Source organism: Vanellus vanellus (assembly GCF_965231255.1).
Source record: "Vanellus vanellus genome assembly, chromosome: 3".
NCBI classification, from domain to species: Eukaryota; Metazoa; Chordata; class Aves; order Charadriiformes; family Charadriidae; genus Vanellus; species Vanellus vanellus.
The window spans coordinates 127,267,702-127,295,700 of record NC_138907.1 but is presented as its reverse complement, the minus strand read 5'-3'; the positions used below and the strand labels follow the sequence as shown (position 1 = coordinate 127,295,700).

The 27,999-nt window shown below is 39.4% G+C and overlaps 1 protein-coding gene across 1 annotated transcript in view; it reads right to left on the bottom strand.

Annotated features, from left to right (window-relative positions):
- The window catches only part of KIF13B (kinesin family member 13B), a 131,910-nt gene that overhangs the window by 103,155 nt on the left and 756 nt on the right, over window positions 1-27,999 (bottom strand). Inside the window, exon 2 of the mRNA XM_082481709.1 lies at window positions 17,872-17,965. Within this exon, the coding sequence (XP_082337835.1) occupies window positions 17,872-17,965 (94 nt within the window). The remainder of the gene's footprint in view (window positions 1-17,871; window positions 17,966-27,999) is intronic.

Here is a 27,999-nt window from a genome sequence, read left to right as displayed (position 1 = left end):
CAGGAGGGTTGAAATAAAACTCCAAGACTTACAGTTATTTTATAGCTTCAGGGAGAAACGTCAGCCAGTAGATAAAACTGTCACGTACTCACTTCTCTCCACTGATTCCATGAAGTTATAGGTGAAGTAACTCATAGCTGTGTGATACTTCAAAATTACTAAAACATTAATAGCCTCTGTGGTTACGTAAGGCAGGTAGATCAGGCCAGAGAAACTGTGCCCTCCGAAAAGGGAGATTGGCCCAAGCCGAGAGGAGATGCTGGTTTCTGATGCTTCCTAGGAAGTGCTCAAGGTTGGGGTTGGCCTTCTGGAACTCAAACAAGTATCCTGCATTCAGCAATTCATGGGTGGAAAAGTGCTACTCAGATTAAACACAGGACAAATAAAAAGAAGGTGATTTGACTCAGAAGAGCAGGGAAATGTGCATTCAGTGACACAAGTGTGGACAGCAGAAGCTGTCACATTTGCAGGATGCACTGTCAAACAGTGGCTGCAGACCGCAGGTGACACCAGTGCTGTGGAGGTGTATAGCATGCGTACGTGTCCGTACACCCCCTACAGCAATGGCTCGCAGTCAGCGTGGGGCATGCAGCACATCCCAGGAACCACGGGAAGAGACACAACCAAAATGTCAGAGAACTGCTGACATGTTGGCTTAGACAAAGCCCGACGAGGGCATTCTCTCCAATCTTTCCATCCTTCCACAGACATCCTCCCCAGCACCATTATGAACAACTTAGGAGACTGTTTGCTTTCATTAAAATGTGGACGATGTACAAGCCTCCCAAACACAGCCGCACACATCAGTGCGGTGCTACAACAACTCTACAGCATTCAACAACTGACTGTAACCCATAAAATGAAATGGGTTGCCCAGAGAGGCGGTGGCTGCCCCATCCCTGGAAACATTCCAGGCCAGGTTGGATGGGGCTCTGAGCGACCTGGTCTGGTTGGAAATGTCCCTGCCCATGGCAGGGGGTTGGACTAGATGGCCTTTAAAGGTCCCTTCCAACCCAAACTATTCTATGACTCTAAATTAGTAATTCATCTAACTCCGTTTCCTTTGCAGCAAGCTGATCTACCAAACAAGAACATTGTTTCAGTGGGAATGAGAACTGCACTTCCCAAAATACTTCAAAATTTGTAAATCACTCATTATCAACACCTGCAGCGTGTCTACTCTACATCATCATATGTACACACCACTGTTTTAGGCCCACCAAAAATAAATTCTGCCAGTATGAAATCAGCGATATAAAATATAAGTGGTATCAAAAAAATTGACACCCTCTGGTGCTCTATCTGTCAATTCCCATGTCTTTGCAAGCCCAAATAACTTTGACATATGCCCAGACCCAATGCAAAGAAATACATACTCCACTCTGATCGAGCCAACAGTCCCATGTTTGCACATCACGTCGCCTGGCTGAAAGGGAAAGGAGAAAACTGGGAAGAGAACAAGAGGCACCTCCTGACCAAGCCTCTGGATTGCAAGTACAGAAAACACTTACAATGGATTCTTCTTTATCCTTTGTGATGACTACAGGCCCTCTATCTCTGCAGAACACGTAACAACAGATAATTACCCATTTGGACGAGTTTGCTCTGTGGTGAGAGCATGTCTCGGTCACCATGCTCTTCCTGGTCAAAGACACCACCATGGCAACAGCACAAGCTCACTCTAAAGGGAGTTTTCAAGACCATTTTGGGGTCCCTTCCCACCTGCCACTCAAATACCTCAAACAGGAGGGTTTGAGACAGGGAAGAAATCCTCCCTCCTCCAGAATTCAGATGCATCATCGGTATGATTTTTTCTAACAGTGTTTAGCATGAAGTAATAGAAAAAGGCTATAAAGAAGCCTTATAGGAGAAGCTATAATTTTAATATATTACATTGGTTTAGCAATGAAAAAGATTCCCTACAAAGCATCAATGGCAAGAGATTCACATAAGAATAGACTGCAACAGCTTGGAATTCAAATAATAAAATAGAGATCTCCTTTTAAGGAAGAGCAAAGATCTTATACTGTACTACGATCATTATGACTCATTTTACATACTGCCTTTGTTACTGTATTCTAAAAGAATCCAAATTTTAAAATAGGTTTTAAAGGGTCTTCAAATGACATTCTTCAAATCACAATTAAAAATCCCTTCAGTAACTGTTCCAGTGTAAGATTTTCCCTCCTTTTTGAGATCACATAAATAGATTCTCCAGTCTGAATATAAGCTCATTATATTTCATTATAGCCCTGTGTAAATGCACAGATTAAAAACTTGCTCAAAACCTTCAATTATAATCCCAATCATAATCATTTGCAAAACAGCAAAGATACTTAAGTTATAGCCATTTCATTAATTTTTATATTTTATAAACCACTGTATGCAGATGGGGAAGACAGCAGGAGAAAACCACAATTATGTTGTAATTAGTTTCTAGTTGGCCTGGAGATGCCAGGACAGACCAAGTTGTCAAGTTAGTTTCTTTTGTGATAAGAATTAACTTCATTTTTCTGCAAGGATGGATTTCTTCAGTACTTTTCCCTAAAGAATCAAGCCCTTTCTAAGTATTAACTGTGACAATAAACAAGGATTAATGACTTTTATGCAACTTGGCAACCGTTCTAGAACTTGTTAGTGCCAATGAAGTCTTCAGAATTGTATCTGCCAGAATTCACAGCAAGTATAAGGCACAGGCACGAACAGAACCCATGAGCTCCTAACTGCTAATCTTTTTTCTACCTAACCTGCAATGTCTAACTGAATATATTCAAATTACCAATTCTCCTTTCCAAGGCTTTTCTTTATAGCTTTTTTATACTCCAAGTTTTTGGAGGTATGGACTTCACCTTTGCAAGCATCCATACAGTACTCAGAAAAAAAGATCTAAGCATTTTTATCTGTGGATACTATGAGAGGCAACCGCTATGGGGCAGATTGCCTTTTTTTAGGATGCAGCTAGTCCAGTAAATACCAGCATATGTTAGGAAGTGCAAAATCCTGTATAAATCATCTCTGGATTGGCTGTTCACACAAAGGAAGCTGTTTCAATCTGTCATGTGGGGTGGTGCATTTGTTACCTATGCAGGATCCACAGGATACAGTGACTGTATCACTCGACCAACATCTGCCATTTCCAAGGTTCAAGGATCCAAGTAGTAGTTCATGTTCAAAATGCAAAGAAAAATGTTAAATATTTCAAAATTCAAGGTAACATGCAATGAGTCTGGCAAATTTTGCTAAAGGTTGAAATCACTGATGTGCTGAAGATCCTCCCAGAAGTATCCCAAAAGTCAGGCAAGATCTTCTCTCAATGACAACCGACTGAAGAAAAGAAAATAAATCCTCAATTATTTAGGACAAAGGGTCATGGGAATTACCCCAGACACATACCGGCAACGGCAAAGTCACAAGCAAGAACACAGCAGGGCACTATGGCTTTGCAGATGAGACATCCGTGTGAAAAGGTAAACCTGGATGCCTGTCATTAATGCCCAACCCAGACAGTACCGTTGGTGACATCATCGTTACAAATGCAAACGTTTTAAGGAAGCTCAGGAGCAGAATTTAAGATACCTGTACTAACCATTTCCCAGCTAGTGATTTTCATTAGACTACGTGCTATTTGCATTGAGCGCTGCAGAAGAGGGTTTAGGTTTACAGTGGGACAGTTAACTGAACGCAAGAATTGATACAGTGAAGAAACAGGAAACTTGGGTTTTGCCCTCCAGAAATTGAAGATGTGTCCACACTTACTGATGAAGGAGAAGAAACACAGCTCTACCTACCCCCCATATGACATCTCGACCTCTTCTGAACAACAGGGTTACCTCACATTATACCCAGAATACTCAGTCTTGCCCAACTTCTATGTAGGAAACAGGTTTCATACAGCTTCCATGGCTAAATCTGCAGAATACCGAAATGCCGGATCTTTGCCGCAGAAGGCACTGGTCATATGATACACGATTAAAACATCAAAGGATCAACGTCCTATCTCCAATGCTTAGGAAGGCTGAAACTTTTGACATCCTTCAAAGCTTGTTTTTACAGAAGCCAAAGCAGCCAACAGCTGAAGCACAAGAAACACTCAGCACTGAGGCAAGAGCATTCAGCTCGAGTTAGAATTTCTTTGGGTCCTATTCCACCATGAGGTTTCAACTACATTTTTATTTCTACAAACATTTATTCAAGATGAACATTTGATAATCGTGCGTTGTTTTTTTACCATTTACCAAAAGGTAAAGACTTGTATGTTCCCAATAACCTCTCACAAATTAAGTTACAATTAACGGCTGACATCACTACTGCTTTGAAAATGAACCTGTCTCTCACTTTCAAACATTATTCATGGATACGATTATACATTGACAGCTAGCATTTATATTGAGTACTGTCAGCTTAGTTACCACATCTCAGCAAGGCGGGCGTTTTCCAAATTCTACCACTCTGAATAAGTTCACTACTCAACAGGATACAAACAACTTATGTTTTTATTCATGTACAGAGCTACATGAATTATCCTTGAACATATTAAAAACCAAACAAACAAACACCACCTGCACATTGTCCGGGGCAACCAGCTGGAGGAGACCCTGCTTGAGCGTAAGAGTTGGACCAGATGACCTCCAGAGCTCCCTTCCAGCCTCAGTCCGTGACCCTACACATCCGTTACCACATTTAAGACTGCCACAAGTATGCCTACTATCACTACAACAGCAATTCTAAAATATTCTTGGACCCCACTGCTTCTCAGATCTCCAACCCGGAGGCAGGCAGCTGACATCCCTGCTCAGCAAAACAGCCCACGCAGAGCGTGCAGAACCTCAGCAACGTCCTCTGGAAGGGGGTTGCTGGCATGACCTTACCTGGGAAAGTACCACCTAAGAAACCTGAACAGGGACTAGAAGTACAGACAAGGAAAACAAAGGCATGAGGAAATGTTTGATTACAAAGTATACGATATTCTTAGTTCCAAAGGCTCACACTGTTTCACAAGAAGCTGTACCAGGATATACATCACATGATATTACTGAGCTCTATCAGTTTCCCCTTGTGTCACCTTCACAAGCAAAACACCTCACTACACAACCACGAGACTTTGTCATGACAAACTGGGTCATGGAGGACTGTCCTATGCCTACTCCCAAACCTATGGCAAAGTGCTGCAGTAATTACTCAGCATGCAGAAGAGCGCTTACTCTGTATCACAGCGTGAACCTCTCATGGTTCTACTAATCTGGCAAAATTCTTGCGTTGGGTATGCTGCAAAGGACTTGCCAGTGCTTCTCCTGCAACTCGATTAAACTCTTAGCAGCAGCAAAGAAAGATATTTTAGTGGTGTCAGGAAGAGATAATTACTACACGTGAAAACTTTGCAGAGAGCAGTTGCCCAGGCTGGAGCGAAGCAGGGATGTAAGGTTTTAGCATGAAGTTACTGCATAACTTACTTGCTGTCGTGGGCAGTATAGGTGGTAAGTAAGATAGCTCGTAGGCGGCAGAGATGCTTGTAAGTCTCAGCTGGTACATCTGTGGTTTCAGCAGATGAGCAAAGCAATCAGATAATAGCTTCCTCCCAAAACCATCTCTGTTTCTCTCTTCTCTGCCACAAAATTTGCATATGCTTTTTCTTTGTCTTTTTTTTTTTTTTTTTCTTCACACCTCTGAAGTGTTTATTTTTCTGCTCAGCACATTGTAATTCTCACTTCCCGTGGCACCATGGTTGCAAAATCTGCAAAGTCAGTATCTCTAGTTGCGTTTTCAGGAAGAAACCAGAACTATATGGGCTATCAGATGAAGGCTGGCTTGTGACAAACACCAGTCAAAGAGCTCAGAAGAGGAGTGAGAAGAGCCTTCATACCAGGAAAAGACTGGACAGCAGAATAGAATAATTTATAATGTCACTTTTGATCGGTTTTATTCATATTAGGTAACATTTTTATAAATAATTACATTTGTTACCAAATATAAATAACATTCAGATCATAAACATATACAAATAATGCTTAAAAAAAAAAATTCGGAGAGCTGGAAGTGCTCATCACTGAAGGGCTATTCAGATAAAAGCTGGGTGGATATCCTGTTTCTTAATTTCATTTATCTGATCAGCACAGTAGAGCTACAACTGCTGAAGAACAGAACAAACTGCTGGCAGAAGTCTACGAACCCTGAGGAGAAAAAAAGAAAATGGTATTGTGCTTTTCAAAAGGCTAAAAATGAAAGTAAGTGGACTAGCCTAAGAACCTCAGACAATGCACATTAAAATGCAGGGTTTCCTTTCGTCACTACCACAATATAGAGGCCCTGAGTTCCGGCCCCACTGAGCTATGTGACCTAATTAATTATATACCAGCACAGGAAGCTTCCTGCTTAAAAAACAAAAACAAAAAACAAAAAAAAAAAACCCCAACAATAAAACAAACAAAAAACCCAAACACAAAAACCCCCAAGACAACAACAAAAAAAATCCCAAACCAAAACCCACCCTCCTCAAATGATAAAACCCTCTCCCTCCTCAAACAATAAAAACCTTCTTGCACTAGACATCAACCAAAAAAATGGAAAAAAATGCTCGATCTATTTTAGAGGCTAGAAATGGAAGAAAAGCATCTGAAGTGACTGTCCTACAGTCAGATAAGAAGCGTATGGTAGACCTGAGGCAAAACTCAAATCCCCTTAATGCAGCCACTGCTCTTAGCAGAACGCCATCCCTCCTCTCCCCAGATATCTTTAAAGTCCAGCCCTCTTCCTTTAGAAAAAAATAAACTAAATAGAAAAACAAAATAAAAATCAATATTTAACTTGATTGCTTCTCTCCTCAAATAAGCACTCATCAGCCAATTAGGTTTTGCATTTTTGTAGGATGGTATATGCTTATCAAAGCTGCCATGAACTTTAAAGTACTAATTAAAATGTTATTTCACATACTCCCAGAGCACTGAATGCAACTCTTACACCACAGCATCACAACAGCGCACAGGAAGCCAAAGTTTAGATGATTAGATTTTTGTCCTGCTACCAAAAGAATAAAGACACAAGTTATTTTAATGCAAATTAGAACCAAGGGAGAATAGTTTAGTACCACTAAAACTGCAACAACAACAACAAATTTAGCCTGCCTTTTAGGAGGAGCCCAGAAACAGCCATACCTCCATAGCTTCTTTCCAGGAAGGACAGACTTTCCAGCCCAGAGGGAAGGGTGCTGCCCGTGCAAGAGCGGCAGATGCTGCATTCCTGCAGACCTAACTCATGGAAAACAAAATCCCAAAGTACCTACAAGATGTTGATTGTTGATTCCTCCTCACAGGAGGAGAAGAAGAAACAGGCCTTTTCTCTCTTTCCCATCTACTGAAATTAAAATATGTGAAATAATATCAAATATTTAAGCAAATCTTGAGGTGCTACAGCAATTGCAATCTTCCCTTCTTACAGTAAGGGCCTGAAAACAATGATACGCAGAAGCAACTCCCTCTGAATTCAGTAGTGTTATTTCCGACTTTACAGAGCGGTAAGATGGTGGCAGAATCAGGCTAACCCCCTTAAATGTACGGCAGCATCAAGTGTAACACTGTCACCTGTTGAACTTCTAATTCTAAAGTTACCACCACAACAAAAAAGGACAAGTAACCTCAAAACGATGCACACAAATAGCTCCAAAAACTTGTCCAAAGTTCCCAAGGACAATGAATATAAGACACTAAGAGGTACAAGGTTTCGCCTTTTCTTCACCTTTCATAAAAAGTCTATAAATAATTTAGGAAACAAACCCTGACTGTTTTTATATTTCATTTTCCAAAATCTAATGAATTCCGAAGGCCACGTATGACATTATCTACCTATGTATTCTAATTGACCATAAAAGCACGTGTTACAACCACTGATAATATCATCAGGCCTTTAACCACCTTCTCAGGAGAGCATCAAAGCATATGCTGTCACAGATACTCAACTCTGAACATTCAGATTAGTTTATTTCAAATTAGCTTGAGGGATACACCGACACAATCTAAAATGATCGGGGCAAAGAGCGTTACAGTTGTTCAGCATGAACAAAGTTATTCTGGCTATTACTAATCAATCACGTCAGATGGCAAGAAATATCCTCTCTCGCATCTTTTTCTGATATCTCAATCATACTAATCTGAGATTAAGAGTTTGGAGTTTAATCTCTAATATCCTCAAAACCAAATTGGTAGGCATAAAAACAGTTTAAGGCACTTAACAGACTTTTTATATATATATATATATTTTTTTTTTTAAAGTTCTGTTCTTAAAACTGACACAAACTTACTTGACAGGCATGAAATGTGACTGAAGGTGCTAAGTATTCACTGTCACTCCAAATACCTTCCAAAGCCGAGGCTGTAAAAGCTGTCCTGAACTGCATCTATCACCTTCCTAAGAATCCCGTGACTCCAGCCACTGCAATAATCCTTCATCCTGCAGGAGTATTATTCAACATGATTTTGACTGCTAAATCCATTTTATAGCCTTACCTCATAAAGCATTGTTATTTAAGAGTTGAAAATTAAGATGGAATCATTTCATGTAAGCGCTCATTGCTGCAATGTTTACTCTGAATGTTGGAGGTAGAGCTTAAGATCAAGCTTGCTCCCCTACCCTTATTCACTTCTCCCCCAGTTTATGGCCATTAGGTCAGTCCCCTATTTTTCTTGATTTGATTTAACTGGGAATATAATTGAAAACCTTTGAGTCTTCTCTTAACAAATTAGATCTACATAGGAAACAAATATTTCAAACTTAAAGATCAGCTTTCATTCCCTATCCAGTGTTTCATTCTGTTCGTGTTGTCAGAATAGCACAGCATCATTTGTTACCGTCATTTCCTTATTTTCATACATTCAAACAAGAGTTTTGACTTGATTTCTACCATTCCAAAGAATTACTGCAACCAAATCAAATGCTCTGCTCTTTTAAATTATTTTCAAAAGAGAGAAACCTACATTGCAAAGTCAAAAAAGCCATTGGGCTAAACTGGAAAACACCAAGTCAAATCTTAATTCCATAGAAACTGAAGTCCAGAAAAAGACTGACACTGAGCCAAATTCCAACCGACTCTTCTTAAAGCTAATGGATTTGTCTGTTTTAACTTGTGGATTTAACAAGTCAAGAAAACAATTAACACATCACAGTCTCCTTGAAGCTTTAACAGCCTGATATTCCAAGCTTCAGATATAAACTAGCTTTAAAAACAAAACTGTTAACAGTTATCTCAAAATTACTATAGAGATTTAAATAAAAGATACATTCCACTCAAATATTTAACATGTTCATACACCACAGTGAGGGCTCTTTTTTCCTTTTTTTTTTTTTTTTTATTTTATTTTAAAACCTCTGGGAACTGGCCGTTACTGCCGATACCGCTTTGCTATGGGAAGGGACTACAAATTACTTCTATTTGCAGCAGAAGCCCACCCCTTAGATAACTCACAATCAGAAGCCTTTGCCAACTCCAGAGAAGTTTGTGTGGTGAAGGACAGGCTGCTTAGCAACTATCACCGCCAACCTCCAAACCCCGTCTGCACGGAGGTCAACAATATTAAGGGTACTCCAGAACTTGCTGCTAGATTACACAGTCTATTAAAAGCCTTCAATTTAGTGAAGAATTAAGGTTGCAGGTACTTTACAAACGTATTAGGTTTTAAGAAGAAAAAGAACAAGAGCTTAGGTATCCACGAAACACAAGTTGAAGGCTATACTTCAGATGACATGACATGTGAGTCAAGTTAATTCTTCATCTATGATCTTTCCTCTTTCCCTCAAGTACCCTAAGTTATAACCGACTTTGCCAGATCTGCAACAAGATTAAAAAAGGCTTCTTTCATGTTCAGCTAAGGAATAAGAGGTAGCCAAGGATGATTCCTAGTGGTGGCGTGGATGCTCAATTCTCATTTCAAGAGGCTATGGCTCATGTTAAAAGTAGTTTTCACTTACAACATGGGCACAGAGTTTATAAATTTCCTATGGCTATGCTAGCCATAAAAGAAGGTAGAAATAAATAGGTGTGACCCAACTGGTGGGAGGGGAATTGTCTGTAAAAAAAAAAAAAAAAAAAAAAAAGAATATTTTAAGTCTCATTGTTTTATTTTCTTAAGCAAAACCAAACAGGATACAGATCTTTAAGCACGTTGACACACACAAGCACAGTTCAAAGTTTTGTTAACTTTTTTTGTCCATTACGAGAATTTGTGGAAAGTTTCTAGATCACATTTTCATTTTTACTCAAGTCAAAGCACGAGTTGGATCAAATACACTTCCTCAAAAGCACAACTTGAAGTGCAGCAATCCCCTTCTCTTCTGACAAACCCCTTACTTCTCGATTTTGCACAAGATAAGTATTTTATATGGCAGGTCTGAATATAATTCCTCACTCAGGCAACTAAAGACTCGGGAGTTGCACAGAAAGAGCCTGGTGTGCTAGCCCTGCTGTGCTCCATCCTTGGTCTGTCCCAACTCTTCTCTGATTTAAGATCTTTCCAGGACAAACAAACAGATCACCTTCAATCTTTTAAGAAAGAAACTGATTTCTAGGTACTGCAGCAACTCATCAGTAGTATTTAAACATAATTTTTATATCAGAAGACATTTTTCAGCAAAACATAGATGACTGGCAGCTCGATGCAGTCCAGCTTTAATGCACATGTACAGTGTGCTCCATAATCTAGGTTTAATTTGACTTCCTACAAAATAAACTCTGATAATAGACTGAAAAAAGCAACAGTTTTGCCATAATTCCATTTAAATTACTCTGTTCGTTTTAGGCGAGGCTTATTTTTTACCCCCTCTTCTAACTTGTCTAGGCTGTTCAGTAACCTGATCAATAAAAAGCAGCAATACATACTTGAGCAAGCTCATCAGAAACAATTGTCACTTTACAGAACAAGGTCATGCTTGAAGTGAGAGTTGTATACAGAGATGCAACAGAGCTGTACAGGCAAATTCGGCAATACAGGAAAATCTCTTAGTGCTATTTTTGCAAACATGAATTTCCTGTGAGCTGTTTTGTGCCCCCAGAACACCAGTATGGATGTCGAGAAGCAGGCTTCCCTTTCTTCTGGATGTCAGCTATCAGTCTAGGGAACACAAACACGCTCCCTCCCTCCCCCCACAACTTACTGGAACATTATGAAACGCTGCATAAATCTGTTCCCCGTAAGGCAAAGCTGAACTAACATCTAACCCAGAAATTTCATTCTCAGTTAGAGTTTTATACATGAACCCTTATATATGAACCCTTACCTGCACAGCAAGCCATTCCCCCTTAGCGTAAGGAAGTAACACAGCCAACTATGCAGTTGTTTCCACACACTCACATCCCAATTTGAATTGTTCCTACCCCAAGCAGTTTAACGCAGCAGGAATTAATACAATGCCAGGAAAGATACAGAGAAGCAAAGGCACATGCAACGCCATTAGTCTTCACACCTCTTCAAAGACAACAATATTTCTTCCTTTAAATTGCTTTGCTGTCAAATAACAACCGTACCACATCATGTAAATGGTCCAAACTCAATATTCAGTTTCTGGCTGTGTCCACCAGCTGATACACTTCTTAAGTAAAATGTGTGAACAACTGGGGACACGAACATAAAACGCTGCCTAAGATGAGGCAGTCCTCACCTAACAGCAGGATGGACTCTGGTGTATTTTCAAGCAAATGCATGCATTTTTCCATGACTATACACCAGTAATTGCCTCTCACTGTTTTCTTGAGGCAAGGAGTTCTGCAGATTAATTCCATATATAGCATAGCCTTCACGTATTTTCCTAATTTTCTGGTTATGCACATTCTTTCCTAAGGTAGAAAAAATGAAGTGTGCACCCCTACGTGTTCCTGCTATCGTTATTTTTAAAAGCCAAAGTGTTCCCAGTCACTGCTACCAGTCAGCTTTTCTAGTTCTTATTTATACACACATACAAAAATGCCTCTATAATCATGTCAGCATTTCCTCTTTAGGCATCTTGACTGTCTGCACACTGTTCTGGAAGACAGGAGGAGAATGGATTAATTGTGCAAAAACTCTAAGACAGTATAACCTAGATAAACAGGACCATGGTATTTTCAACTTTTGCTAAGCCTTCCTTTAACTGGGATTTTTGCCTACCATTCCACATATATCAAGTATTTTAGTGAATTGTACAAGTACTATACATGCTTCGTGTCACGAAGAGGTAATTTAGTTATAAATGGTTAATGCAAGTTTTTCACTGGTTAACGTACATATTGCCCAACCAGCACACTGCCTATTTATAATTTTTGCAAAAGAAATCGATTTATGTGCAGGTTTTGCCACGTCACTATTCATGAATTTCCCACGTAGTCAGCAACGTGAAGATTAGCATTTTCCACTTTTATCAAGAGAGCACAAGGTCTGCAATACTCCATGTAGCGAGAGCTGAGTAGCCGCGACTTATTTTCAGCTTTTAGCCAGCTTTAAGGAGAGTTCTCGAGTCATGCTGAAGAGTCACACAGACAGCAGACAGATGAAAGCCAGCTCCACCTGGGCTCTCTGCAGACCAAATACTGGATGATCACCAAGGCTGTGCCAAGCGGGAGCTTATCTTGCCGCTCGCTGGTGCTGCGTCCACATTGGGCAACACCCTCACAAGGCTTCTGGCTCACTGAGAGCTGGCAGAGAGAGCTTGTGTGGGCTTGCACAATTGCTGTATTCTAGTTTTCAGTAACTGAGCAAAGAATAGGTGAAAACCGAATCTGCTAATATCGTACTTAGTTCAAATACACTTTCCGAGCTTGGCAAACGCTCTGGGCACTCTACCTATTATTTAACATAGCATCTAGGCATTTTATAAACTTTCATGTTAGAACAGAATACAAAGTTTGGCTCAATAGACACGTTTTAATTCCCAGGATTGCAGCATAGTGTTTTACAATTAGTAAGCTTTTCCAATCCTTCTATTTTTTTTTAAAATTTACACGTTGCATGCGTTTGTTACCATCCATCCACTTCACACTTAACTCTTCAAAATGAGTGAACTAACATCACTTGGTCCTTGAGACTACCTAATACTTGTTTTCCAGTACCATTTTTCAATAGCTGCATTTTTGACAGCATTCTGTCTGTCTTGGTCCTAATCTTCATTTCTTCTTCAAAAGCATTAAAAGGTTTCTGAGCTTTATAAGAAGCAAAAAACCCCAACTTTAGTCTGAAGATGAACCGTGGAAAGTTTTAACACACTGGGCTGTTTATTTCAACCCAAGTGCTGCCTAAAGTCCATAATTCATCTGAAATCGGCAATTTATTACCTACTTACTGCATAAATAGGATTTTTTTTTATTGTTCTTTTTCACTAAATTCTACGAGTATAGTTTTTATTCTCTCAACAATCTTTAAATTCATTATGGAAGAAATTTCTGTTTGGGAGTATTATTAGTAGTAGCCACAACAAGGTAAGTATCATCTGAGAGATGACCCTGTTTTAGTTACACGGAAAGTACTCCAGAATTCTTTCTCCACATAACCCTTATCAGGGTTCTCAGTTGCCACAGAAAAAAAAATGGGAATTGGAATGGCAGAAGAATCTTATAAAAGTATTCCTTTGTAAGTAAAGTATACTTGGGCTTCATCCAGTTCCTCATCAAAGCAGAAATTATCAAGCTCCGATGTTTCAAGACTACAAAAACCCTCAAGTCTAAGATATCAGTAAGCTCTTTCAGTTTCCAGAACTCCGTAGAAAACAATCAAATTGAGTTTAAGTTTCACAACTTCATAAACAAAAATGTTGCCTGTGGGGATATACAATAGTAAACAGGTTTAAATCCAGGAATAAATACCTTAAAAGTAATAGACTTTAAAAAAATATTTATAAAGACAGCCAATTATTGAAATACCTACTACAAAGCACTAATTATAAAGATATTACAATAGCTGAAAAGGAAAAACCCAGCCTGGTTTAACACACTTGTCAGCTTCAGTTAGCTACACTCATTGCTTCAGATAGTTTTTACTCTGTGCCAGTCTTTGGAATCTCTGTTCTACAAGACAAGAGGGAAAGCGCCTATAAATCACAAATTGTGACAAAATACACAGAAGTCAGCACTCCTTTCACTTTTAAGCATATTCTCTTAATACAACAGCTCAAAGATGTTTAGCTACGCAGATTAAATAAATGCTTTGGTTTACAAATATTATGGCTCATTCATAGGCTGGTGCCAGACTAATGCACAACTGATTTCTGAGCTTGTATCAGTTACAGTTATGTCTGCAGTACATATGAGAACGCCTTTGTCTGACCTGTCAAAAATAATAATTTTAAGTCTTTTTAATAGGTCTTGTTTGTGAAACATAAAATGACAGCACAAGCAAATTGATAGTTTAAAAAAAAAAAAAAAAAGGCTATAAAGGAACCTAGAGTAATTAGAGTCTGTTTGGAGGTTTTCCAGAAAATTAATTCCTATAAACATTCCAATTGTTGCCTAGGACTTATCTATTCACTTCAATCAAAATCAGTTCACACCCTCTTTCAAGCCCTAACCACCACGTAATAACATTATGAGCAATCCTTGCAGCACACAGTAAATCCTGTGTTGATAAAGAAACTTCAGCCTTGACCTTTGCAACAGAGAGAGCAGACAACTATGTAAGGCAAACAAAAAAGTCGACAAGTCATGCTAATGATACTGTTCATTTACAGCAAATCCCTGGAGGTTCACACATCCTACATAGGGGAGATTTTGATTTAAAGAGGTCATTTGGGGAAATTTGTGACAAAACTCAAGGCCCTGTAGCAAATAATTCTGTGAAAGCTACTAAAGAAAAGGTTGGCACACAGTGTAATTTTCATTTTAATACGAGAAACCACTACTCAATCGAACCTGTCCCACAATAGCCCAAGGTTAGTAACAAAGCCTACCCAGCCTCGAGGTCGTCCGATAGATTTTAAAATTGATCTTTTGTATGCGATCAGCTTACTGAAACCTGCACGGCAATATCAAGGATTGCTCAATAAAATAACTCCTTGCATTTGTCTATCTCAGAGAAGGTCACTCTTGGTTAAGGAATAACTAAGAGGAGGATGCCAGATTTTTGAAGTTGTACGAAAAGGGACTTTTTTTGAGAGCAAGTGTTTTACACGCATTTAATCTTCAAGGCTCTAGAGAAATGTGTAAATAATCTATTCAGTTTGTAGACGCAGGAAGAAGTGAGGTCAATCAATTATCACCTGGATTTTCAAAACATTCCTTAATTTTTAATGCAAAATTTGAAGCAGCTAGAGACACTCTTTTCCCAAAGACCTGAAAATGTTTCAGTGGCAATTACATCAACACAATTTGCTATCTCAGAAAGTAAGGTCCCACACATCTCAAGTTGGGTATCTGTCAAAATATGAAATATATAAAGAGAGTGAAGACATGACTTTTTTTACACATTTCTTTACACATTCATTCCCAGGTCTCATGGGAAATCAGAAGGAGAGGTGGGTGTATCACTTAGGAAGTACCTCCAAAGCCTGCTTCTCCACTTTAACTCAGAGACAACTGAAAACAATTTCAGGTATTTCCCATTTTAACTGATCTGATTGGCAAAGATTTTTGCAGACAGACAGACACATTACGTAGACCTCTGGCCTGCGAGGACCACCTTGGGGAAACAGGAGAAATATGTGTAACTGTGACACAGGCTAATTCACCCATTAGATTATTTATTTACATCTACCCATCTCCCAGACTTGGTTTCTACCAGAAAGGATGGAAGTGGGAAAACATGTGTTATTCCAAAAGTCATCAGTTGTTCTTCCAAATGTCACTACCTGCCACAGCATGGTTGAGTCATGACAAGTGGGGATGTGACAGCACAGATTTCTGTCTCTAAGATTCTTTTCCCAGTTCCTAAATTGACCCTGGCATCTTAGTGAGAAATGCAGCAAAGCTCTTAAGATTTTCAACTTATCCTGCTTTGCAAGCATCTAAAGAGTGTATTTACAATATTATTTACTATTCTCTATTTAAGTAAAAGCACTCTAGGTTTGCCAGAATTCTTTCAGCTCACTTTAGACACTAGATAAGTCTGCAATCAACATTAATTATTCTAGAGCACAAGGCAAAGATGGTGACAGTGGATTTAGAAACAGAAGCAGAACCTGAGCATAAATTAACTCCAAAACTTAGAACAACTGTAACCAAAACTAACCTTTCCCTTGAGCTGGTATTTAAGATTCCTCTGATGGAGCTGCAGAAGCCGAAACAATTTAGCAGCAGTCTCACAAGGCTATTACATTCTAGATAGGACCCTGTCCCAAATCCTCACTACTCCAACTATGTTTTTGAGATACGCTGTCTCACTGTTTGCGGGCAAATCTTTAGTGGAGGCAGTTAATGTGCCTCCACTTTTCCCTTTTCTATTAAATCACCCCATATAAATTTACTATGCTTCCTGCTTAGATTAGCAATGGGTATTTGTGAAAATGCAAATGAAGTATTCTTCGGTCTGGCACGCTGGTTTCTCACACTAGGCTCACCATCTCGTCTGGGACCTCAATGCAATTGCCAACTGATTCCTCCCTTGCCAGAGGCATGATTTACATTATGTATTCTCTCATGGCTGCAGTATGAATGTTTTTTTAAACATATATCAGTGAGTATAAACTATGCAGCATTGGATCGGTTGCCATGTTTTAGAGAAACTATGAATAACATTCTTAATACAGCTCTGGCTAACCAGGCTTCAGAGAATCCCAATTTCCTGCCATTTTTAGCTGTTTTAAAGACTCAAATCAACATAGGTATTTGGCAGCTAAACAATACATGTGTTTCTGGAGGAGGCGGATATTGATACAAACAAAAACACCCCACCACACACAGCCTGTTTGATTTTAAATACCTTCTTAAAGCTCCAGTCCCACTGTCTATACTAAGTCTTTCAGCTGATGGCAATAGAGAGTACATATTAAACCTTTGCTTTTCCATTTACTGCCACTTGGGTTTGAGAAGTTTAAATTATCAGAGATCAGGTCAAGAATAGTTCTACTGACCACTGACATACAGTGCAGCTTTACATCAAAAAGCTATGATACGTTGCATATAAACAAAGCTCTTCTATGTGGTTAACTGATCTTTTCTCATTTATGTCACACTTAATAACACTTCCTTTCCCTCCCCATCCCCCAGAAAACAGGTCATGATTGACTGTTGATGTCCAGTAGCGGGTTTTGCCTTTTCTGCACCCCTGTTATTTTGCTTCATGCATACTTTTTCCATTTCCTCCCCTTGCAAACAAGCAATAAATTAACTAGTCACAATCTTAACCCTATCAATTATTTGAAATCAATTCAATAATATCAATTATTTTCAGTTTCACAGTCATTTAACAAATTGATGGCAGTTCTGACATAAATTGGTCCCTACCCTTAGCCACCTTTCCAGGTATTTGTGATGCACATAACGCACCACTGTCAAGACACACCTAGAGCTACACCTCTCCAGCATGTTCCCGTTCCCCTTCTTACACAATGAATAAAAGCCCATTATGACAAAATAATTGTGACAATTGATTTCATTCCAAAATGAAAAACTATGCCCTGCTCAAACTATTTTGCGGATTTAAATTTCTCCCGTTCCATAATAGCATATGAGAAGAAATGAAACAGATCAGAGACCCATTAATTACTAACCCATTGTGTACAGCAGGAATCAAATGCAGTAAGCACTAGGTTTTCAAAGAATCTTCCCAACATGTTAAAATCAGCTTTATTTTATAAATCATGGCAATTATATTGCAGAAAGAATATATATTATTTTTTAAAATGAAAGCCCTCTATCAAGGCCTACATTTCCTAGTTGTTAGCTTCATATTTAGTATATGAAACATGACCTTCCTAATTCAAAAATCTTACCTGGCATCTCCTTTTGAAAGGTTGGTGTTTACAGGATGAAGAATAACCTTGTTTGCATCCACATCCACCACACATTTTGTATGCAGATCAAGCTCTATAAAGAAATGAGAACGTGTCAAGTGCAGCTCCTAAAGCAGTAGGATTATATACACCATTACTTCCTCCCGACACCAAATTTATTCATGCAGCCTGACAGCCACCCATCAGCTAGAGAATAGAAACAGGACTATTGCCAAATTCCACTTCTAGAGATATTCTGACGGGATGGACCCTGTCCAGCTTTAAAGCACGCACTCTTTTCAAAAGAAGAAAGAGCACTTAGGTTTCACTGAAGGACAATCGGCACATACAAGGCAGTATGAAATTTCTTCTGGGGAAAGACCCATTAGGCACGGTACCACTTTGACAGCTCTTCTCATTGCTCTCTCAATGCCTCACACGCTTGGAGGGAAAGCTGCCCCTACCATCTGCGGCACATTTTCCCCGGCCAGTGTTGTGACACTGCAGCATGCTATGCCAGCTGTCAGTCCTGGGGCACCTGCTTGGAGAAATTCAAGTCCCATCAAAAATAATTTAGGTGCGAGTGTGTAGAAAAGGGCTTATCCTTCCCCACAGGCTTCCCCCCCAGTCAGCTGGAAAACCCAACGCTTCCAAATGACGCTAAGAAATGGGATATATGCTATGAGTAATAGGAATATTTGGAATGTATGAGAATTCTCAGCCGTAGAGGCGGGGAAAACAAAATAAAAGCTTCAGATAACACTGACAACCATCCAAGGTATCCACCCAATGACAAATGGAGTTAGATCCAAAAAAAAAAAAAAAAAAAAGCACAGTCACTTGCAAATCAAAGCCACTGCCTACAGACATAGGGGCCTGGACATAATCAAGTCCAGTCCTACACTCCAATGCTAAACTTGGAAAGTGCACCCAAATGCCAATGTCTATAAACATGACACACTAATCACACCCAGCGACACCCTCGCATGCTACGATGATGAGGGGCTACACCGAATAACCTCCAACCTCAGCTGAATCACCGAAATATGCTCATGTCTAATCATGTTAATTACAATCCTCATCCTCCTTCATCTCTGCTCTTTCCTTCTTTGTCACCCGCACTTGCTCTTTCACCTTACACCACCTTATAAACTCAGACTGAAAATCTCTCAGGCAAAGACCGCAGGTCTTAAATATTGCACAGCACCTTGTAGACTTCTTGCCACTGTTAAATAACATAATAAGAGGAAGTTTCTTTCATTGACATTTTTTGAAAGAAATGTTATAGCCTTTTGCTACTCAAAACACAAAGAAAGCCAAAGCTCGAGATTACTGGTCATAGCAGGCAGGTAGAAATCCTTCTGAACAAAACTACTCCTCTGTTTTTAAACTGTGCTTTTGTAGAAGGAAGAGCCAGACAAGTTTTAGAAGCTAGTGTTTATTTTAATTTCTCTCCACACCCTGAAAGCCAATTTACCTATCATTAATATGAAATACATGCTTTCTTAGACTAAATTATATTCTTCATACATCCCATATCCGACAAGCCACTTTATCTTGGTCTGGCTTGATTAATATTCTGTATTGCAGTGACCTGCTTTTCCTCAGCTACTGAAGGTTTTTACATGCTACCTCCCTTATGCAAAGCACGAGGTGTGCGCACTCTGTATAGAAGCAGTATGGTCTCTATCACGTTTTTTAATCCATCTCTTGAGCAAGAATGCTGATGGCAGGTTTTGCATCCGTGACTGCCCAGTGAACTCAAGATCTTGCTAGTATTCATTACACCTCTTTGTGAAATACCTTTAAGAAAGCACACAGGCAGGATAGAAGAGTTCCTTAGAGTGATATGACCTCACAGGACAAGAAGAAAGATTCAAAGCCACTTCATCATGTATGACACACCTTGTCTGATTACCGTCATTGCAAAGGTAACGTTAAAATCCCTCACCTAGGCATCCTGCAGAAAGGGGACAACACGGTTTCAGAAGACGTGGTGAGCCAACCTAACAGCTATGGCCAAACAGGGAGGTCTCAGTCCTTCCTTCTGGCTACCTGTGCCTGTTGCTCATCTTCCACCACTGGTGTGCTCACCAGACTCCTCTGTAAGTCATTTTAAGCTAATTCAATGGCAGAAAACTACCCAACACGAAAAATGGATGTATTCAGATACTAGAGAAAGTTACATCAGCCCAGTGAAAGCTCTGAAGAACATCAAAGGCTGTGCAAACAAGTGGGTAGACCTGTACGGTGGGGAGAGAGGAGGCAGAAGAGCGAGACCTCCTGGCAGAGCTACCTCAGCTCATGGTGTCCCATGAAATAAACCCTTAAGAAACAGTTATATTCGGCCTCTAAGCTGGGTTATGTATCCAGAGAGCCTTAAGGCTACTTGTCCCAGTTACCTTGGCAAAAGGCTTACATGGCAACTCTCCTTCTAGAGGAAGAAATAGTTTAAATTCTGTTTTAATAACACATCATACATTTTCTACAAATTCTGGCTCCATTCAAAAGCATGTTCTTTGACCGATTTCCGATTTCTTTAATGCTTCTGGTAGCTTGAGAGATGAATCTTATAGTAGCCACTACTGAAAATCTTATCATCATAATTTCCACCTCATTAAGATTTTAATATTACTAAAGCAGGTTAGCCTTATAGACAAATTATCTTCCTGCTCTTTTGGATATGATCACACATGGAGACTCCACCCTTACTTTTACTAGTTTCAGTGTCTCCTAGGTAAGCAGTGTACTTGCTACCCCTGAACAACAAGCAAAATTAGTATCATCAAGATAACATAAGCATGCACATCCAAAAAACCTGGTTAGTTCATGTTGTAGTAAGGACTCATTTGTTGAGGCTTGGTATAATTATTTCTTTCGACTACACAGTTCGGTTTATTTTTAAAGCAGCACAATATTTAGGGGAAGTTAAAAGATGACAGAGTGGCTCACTGTCAAACCTTAGAGATTTATCACAAATCCTGTAGCTCAACAAGACTTAAAATCTCACCTGTTATTATTGCTAACCTGCTTCTGCCTTCACTCATTACCAAGCACACACAATCAACTACTCATTTGCTTCATCAAATCAAGAAACTAATCAGCTAATTGCTTTTTGAAAAAATTAAAACTCAAACTCTCATCATCTCAAGAAACATTTATTGCAGGGAATGAAAGCCTCTTTCATAGCTTTGGAGTAAGAGAGCTGTGACGTCCATAATAAAAGGGTAACACATATCTTAGTCACTTTTCCCCATTTACATTTCATAGCTGTAGAAGCGTTAAGCAAAGCTGGGCTGCGTGCAAGAATAATTGTTAAGTCATGTGCGTCCAAGCTACTCACAGAGAGTCTCTGTGACGATCTTTTATTTCACTTGTGAAACAAGAAGGCGGGGCTTGAAGGAGGCCATTCTCCTTCCCATTTCCCTTGATTTTTCAACTCCTCACAGAAGTTTTCTAAGACAATAAAAACTGTGATTCAAGCAACGCAGATCTTAGCTGAAACCACACTTGTGTAAATCATAAATGACTATACCTAAATGACTATACCTTTGATATAAGCCTCATGGGTGTTGTAAAAAGAATTCACACCACTCATATATGCTTTGGGCTTTTTCACTAACCTAAGAAATCCGGTGTGTTTCAAACAGGGTGGAAAAGTCAGTAAGCAAAAGAGAGCAGGAGAGGCATAAACAGGAGCGGTATAGCCCAGCATGCAATAGTGTTCAGCAGGCACTGGTATACTCCCAACAACAGGTAGGAGTTTACATTCCCTCTGTAATAGCAGTCACACGTGTGGTAATCATAAACTCCACATAGCAGATTTTCCACAACAGTGTTAGGAAACACAGGCAAAGGTGCAACTTTAAAACGTACTGCACAGGTCTGGGACAGACACAAAGAGCGTATGTGAATCTTGGAGGAAGGGCAGAGGAGAAGTATTTTGGAAAATGTGGGATGTTTTCGACCTTCGTTAATGGATCAGTTAGGGAACTGTCTTCATAGATCAGCTGCAACTGATGACAACACTGGGTGGATAACGACGTACCCAAAGTCACTCACTCTAGCAGGGGTACGGAACCAAACCCAGCCGCATCGGGTGGCATAACAAAAACACCTGAACTGCCATGCTGATACTGGGGCTTTTTCAGCCACTACCCTAAAAAGTCATCCCACCTTTAAGGTTACTGTACTTCAGAACCAAACAAAAGGATCCTGACAGATAGCTTTTACAGAGCAGACAAAATAATCTTAAAATGAAAAATGATAGTTAGTAAGTTTGCCTGCAATTTATTAAACTAGTGGTTGGGACCATGGCATCATAACGACTTTTAGTACAACAGCCATGGTAACTGAAAAGTCCGTTACAACTTACTTGACCTTCCATATTTTCCTCTTTATACATTCTATTTTTTCACATTGTGTAAGATGAATTGTGTAAGGGAAAAAACATTTCCCAATTCATCAAGAACTTCTATTTCCATATACATTTTTCCATCAGATTTCAATTTAAGAAATTAGTTTCTGATGGTTGACAGTTTTTCAGCCCTTTCAAAGACCATTTGATCCTACACCCCACCGAAACAAAGATGTGAACCTGGTGTTATAACACAGATCGAATAAAATTTGTGACAGATTCCTTCTGGTCCCACTACCGGTTTAGGGCGGCTGTACCTGCACTGACACCTAAGGTCCCCTTGGAGACAGGACATTAAGCTCGACAGCATCACTGCGAACCAGCACAGCTGCTCTTGTAGAGTTTCAGAAAAGCTAACTGAAGTATAAAAAATAAAATGTGAAAGGTTTAAAGTGCATGTACTAAGCTCATAAGCCAAAATTGGCCCCAAATACAAAAGCTCAAAATAATCTCCTGTAAAGACTGAGACGATAGAAATTTTGTATTTTAAATTGCCAGTAGATTTTCAGCAGATTAACATTCCCTTGAAGGTTAGAACTGGAATTTCGTGGCTTGAGCCTTCACCTGCATTGAGTGAGAAATTAGTTGGTTTCTTGTACCCTTCTTGGTCCAAAAAAGCAAATGGCAATAATACTGAGAAACATTTAAATACTAACTTAAAAATATTTAAAATTTTATTTATCAAACAGATTAAACAACTGCCACCTAAAAAAAAAAAAAAAAAGGCTGTTGTTTGGTTTTTTTGGGTTTGTTTTAAAAATAAATCTGAAAGCAAGTTCAAATACAACAGGTCCTCAAGTCTCCCTGCCAATGTTTGTTGCCTTAGAGTGACTTTCCTCTTTGCCCTTTGCTATGCAGAAGCCAACACAAATAAAGGAAAAACTAACTGACTATAGGAGTGAGTGTGAAAATAACATATCTAAATGACAATGCTAAGAGCTTAAAAGGAAAAAAAATAGCTAGTGTAATAGCACTTCTAGGGCATTAATTATAAGACATAGTAACTGATACATTCTAGACAAAAATACAGTAATTTGACTTGTCCCTTAAGTCTAGCAACATTAAGTCTACGCAGGCATCTTTCAAGCTTCACTGCTATATATATGAACCGCACAAATATAATTCATGAAATTTTCAGTTTGAATCAATTAAAGATCATTAAATATGTATGAGTGCATCTGGAAGAGCACACAATACTATCTAATCTTGATGATGAGGTGTAAGTCAACTCAAACTCATGAGCACACTGAATGCTAGTCAGCTCTCCTCATATGTTAACACTACATTGTCCAAATAGTAAAAAATTTATTCTATCTTCTGCTGTTGCATTTTCTGCAAGAAAAGAGCTTGCCAAACAGCTGTAGTAAAGGCACTCCAGGTATCTGTACATTGACCTTATTCATGGCCAGTTCTGCTGCTCAGCTCACGTAGACTAAGTAAATAAATGAGTCTGGTGACTTTCTGATGCAGCAAGGGCTCTGAGGAAGTTCAACACACAACACTGTGCTGCTGCTTTGTTTGGGGCTTCAGAGTTAACAGGAATGAAATGCAATAGTGTTTGCTCTGCCACCAACCGCCCAAAAGCCAAGGCAGAACTATTCACAGTATGTCTGTATCTGATCTTCTGTTGACTTCAGGAGGAGCAAGACAAGGTGAAACCAGAGCAGCAAGGTAATCTCATACTGTGCTTTAGGCTAGCTCTAAAGATGTAATTAGCACAAGAATTGTTTGCCTTTGTGGCATCCACATTGGACTGACTGGTAGTCTCGCTAGTTCGCTGGCAGTGGGGAGTAAGCTTGGAACACCGTAGGAGTTCTTAAAATACAATTGCCTCACTGAGGAACGCAAGATGAAACACTAACTCTACATGCTTTACCCATTTGTCACCGTATTTCTAGCTTAATCCCGCTGACACCACAAACACTATTTTATAGGCTATCAGCAATCACCAGGAAATATTAAAAACTCTAGGCACTTGTTTCTAACATGGATAATGGTGAAGAAAAGTCTCATCTTTTGCATATTGCCATCAGCATACAACAGGTGCCATTTCATTTCCTCTAACACCATAATTAATCTTATAAGGCTGCTTGCACAAACTCCGATTTATAGATAAACTGTTTCTGTTGTAATCTCCAGTGGAAAAAAAAAACCACCCCAACAAACAAAAACACAAGAATAATCCCCCTGCTTCCTCCAAAACAAAAAACATTTCAAGTGACTGGAAATGCAACCTCCTCCAAAGAGTAGGAGAACATAAAATTAGACTCTAACACCGTGGTCAAAAGCTTGCACAGATACAGAAGCAAATTCTTTCTTCACAAGCACTGGAGACACAATTTTTTTTTCATCAAAGCACAAAAAGATCCCTGTTTGAACACAGAAACTAGTCTGGATGAATATACACATTAACATAATAGATACCTGAATGTATATTTACAGGCAATACAGGTATTTAAACTGGAAGCCATCTGTTTTGCGCTACAATCCTACGGTTCAACCTGGTGGCAGTGCCAGAATACAGGCTGCAGTCCCATAGAGTTTTAAACCTAACCCAGCACACCCACACCACCACTCCCCACCTGAACCGTGTAACGCCACCACCCACCCTTGTGCCAGCACCGGTGCTTCAATCGCTCCTCAAGAAATTAATTCAAAGCACTAAACACACAACTTTTTTGCAGTTAGTTTCCTGCCTTTCTTGTTCAAACAGAAAAGTATTATCCCAAGTGAGATGTAGCAACACAACAGCAGTAGTTTTAATTGGCTTAAAGTGCCATACCCTTGAGCGTAAATCTTTTAATAGTGATAAAATATGTTATATTTTAATTAACACTACACTGAACTGATTCAAAGGCACAGAGAAACACAAGGACATAAATGTACTTATGGGATGCTTGTACACCAACATCAGCTCAACCTAAAATATTCAGTAAGACAAATCTTAATTAAAAAGCCTCCAGCTGTCTTTTGCTTTGCTTCATGGTATGGCTTGAGCTTTGTGCAGCATTTACCTGAAATATAATGAATATCTGCTAAGTGAAGTCAAACACTGACAGTATTCGTAAAAGGAAATCCACTGGAACTCTAAATTACAGCAGCAAAAGAACTTACTGATTGTTATCAGAAAGCCATCTGAAAAAAGCAGTGCACTAGGAAATACTTTCATGAATGACAACACCAAGAAAACAGAAGACTAAGAGTCTTATCTAACAAAACAGTGCTCAATTATTTAATTCATAATAGCATGTTAATCAGTAGCCTGGTCTGCGAGTAGAAAGTACGTGAAAAAAGTCACTATTGCTACCTAGCAGAGCCTACAACTTTAGAAGTGACACTGCAAGAGTATTGACATAGTAGTAGTTTTACAAAAGCATGGCTTCCATACACAGTTTGTAGGATTGAGGTCTAATTTGATGCGAGATACAAAAAAAGTAACCTAGATACAAAAAAAAAAAACCAAGAAACCCAAGTACAATTATGAACGCTTCCCCTCACTGTTAAAAATTAGTACTATAAACTTAGTTTATAGATTACCACTTCGCACGAGAATGAAGCAGGACCCTCAATAGTATCACCGTGAAATGCGAGTACAATGAATAACCAACTATTTGATATAGAAATCCCTTCAACATGCACACAAGGAACCTATTACACTTTTATGAGCTGTATAAATTAGTAATAGTTAAACATACCACATTTATTAACCTAATAAAGCCTCACCTTAAGAAATTCATAATTCAAACGCTAAAGACAACCACCTCCACCACAAGTAAACACTGAGAATATTTCAAAGCTTAAATTTCATCAGTTGTAAGCATCTGACAGGTTTGCAGTTTTAAGCCCTTCGGTGCAGAGGGAAGGAAAGAACATTACTCGTGATCCTGAAGAAAACAAATACTTGCTTCAGGTCCAAAGCCCCAGAACTTCATACAAATACTACTGAGAACAAAGTGCATATTAGATAGCTTCCAAGAAAGCCGCCTCCTGCCTCAAAGCCTATTAAAAAAGCAAAGCCACGGAAGTCTTACAACTGGATGACTCTTCAGCAAATCAGTTACACAAATTCTTAAACTCAACGTTAAGTAGGTAAGAAAAATACTAGGCTTCATATCACTGTTTCTATAAATTCCAGGAGCATCAGAAATACTACACAGAGGTACCAGTTGTTTAGAACTGACCAAAACATCTGAACTGTGACAAATAATCCACTCAAAAAAAATCAATTCTAGGACATTTTGTTTCAGGGAGAAAAAGGCATTGATTTCTTAGGCTAAGCTTACATGGATTTAGGTATCACTTACAAAATAACAGGATGCAAAGCAGTTCTTACAGAGAGGAGGTACACCAAGAGTGGGGGGTTCAAGTCCTCCTTCTCTCTGATGAACAGCAAAGGTTCAAACGTCCCTCACTCCTGGGTGAGCCTCCTAACAATCAGGCTACAACCAACCTCTCTAGTCCATAACATTTTAAGTTTATACAGAATAAGATAGCTCTGATAACAAGACACATTCTCCCGGATTCATGCAGCTCAGTGTTAGGATATTCCCCAGCAAGGCTGCTCTAAATTTATTATCTTCCATCATTTTCCCCTTTACTTCCAGCACTTCTTCCCCACATGCATTTTCAGCAGAACCCAGTCCCTAGCTGAAAACAGCTTGAAGATCATTACATGTGCACAAACTGGGGCTGAACATATATAGAATATATGCCAGGAGGGAGAGGTGCATTGTTCATCCTTGCAGATTCAAAACCTTACTGAACAAGGCCCTCTGCAACCTTATCTAATTTGACCTGCTCTGAGCAGCGAGCTGGACTAGAGACCTCCAGAGGTCCCTTCCAACCTGAATTATTGTATAATCCGGGGGGTAAAGAGCACTAAACAGTCAGAAGACATCTGGGTCACAGCCAAGGAAATGACCTATGACAGGAAAGGGACATGAGCAAGAGGAAAGCCCACGTCCATCACTGAAACAAGGCACCACCTTTCAGCTCCTTTCCATCCCAGCTCCCACCAACTCCTCCACACTGGCATTCAGTCTCCTCCCAGCAATTCTCCACAAGGATGTGCCCCTCCCCTGTTTTGAGAACTGCTGCCTGAAATTTAACAAAATGCAGATTTTTGGTCAAAGTATCCTTGATTGCCCTAACCCACCAGACTGTAAGGACATCAACTCCATCTCCTCTATTTTGGATGTGGGACTCCAGAGCTCTTGTGAACTCAGCTTGACGTTACCCTGCTTTTATTTTAAAAGGTATGGAAATACTTTACCTTTTTTTTTTTCTTATTTGTTGAAAAGAATTAAAGAGTTATCTTGTTTCAGATCGCGTAGGAGATAAAGGGCTTCCCCCCCTCCTCTCTTTTTGCTTCAGCTATTAAACTGACTTCACTCGATTCACTTTCCCCAAAAGGAATTATTGGCAAACTTCTGTGAGAACGTGGGGGAAAAAAAGCCACCCTACACGTATCTTGGATTTTTGCCTTCTTCACCTTCCCATTCCTTGGCTGAAGCTGCCTATTCATACTTGCTTCCTCGTCATCTAGAGCAATTTTTTCTAATTAAGACAAGTAATAAACATTTAAACAGCTCCCCAGACCACGGTCTGATTAACATAACCCTCAGGCAAGTTTCGCTGAGGGGAAAAAAGAAAACCCCAACAACAACAAAAAAAACACCCAACCCAGCAACAAAAAAATCTTCTCTTGTCAA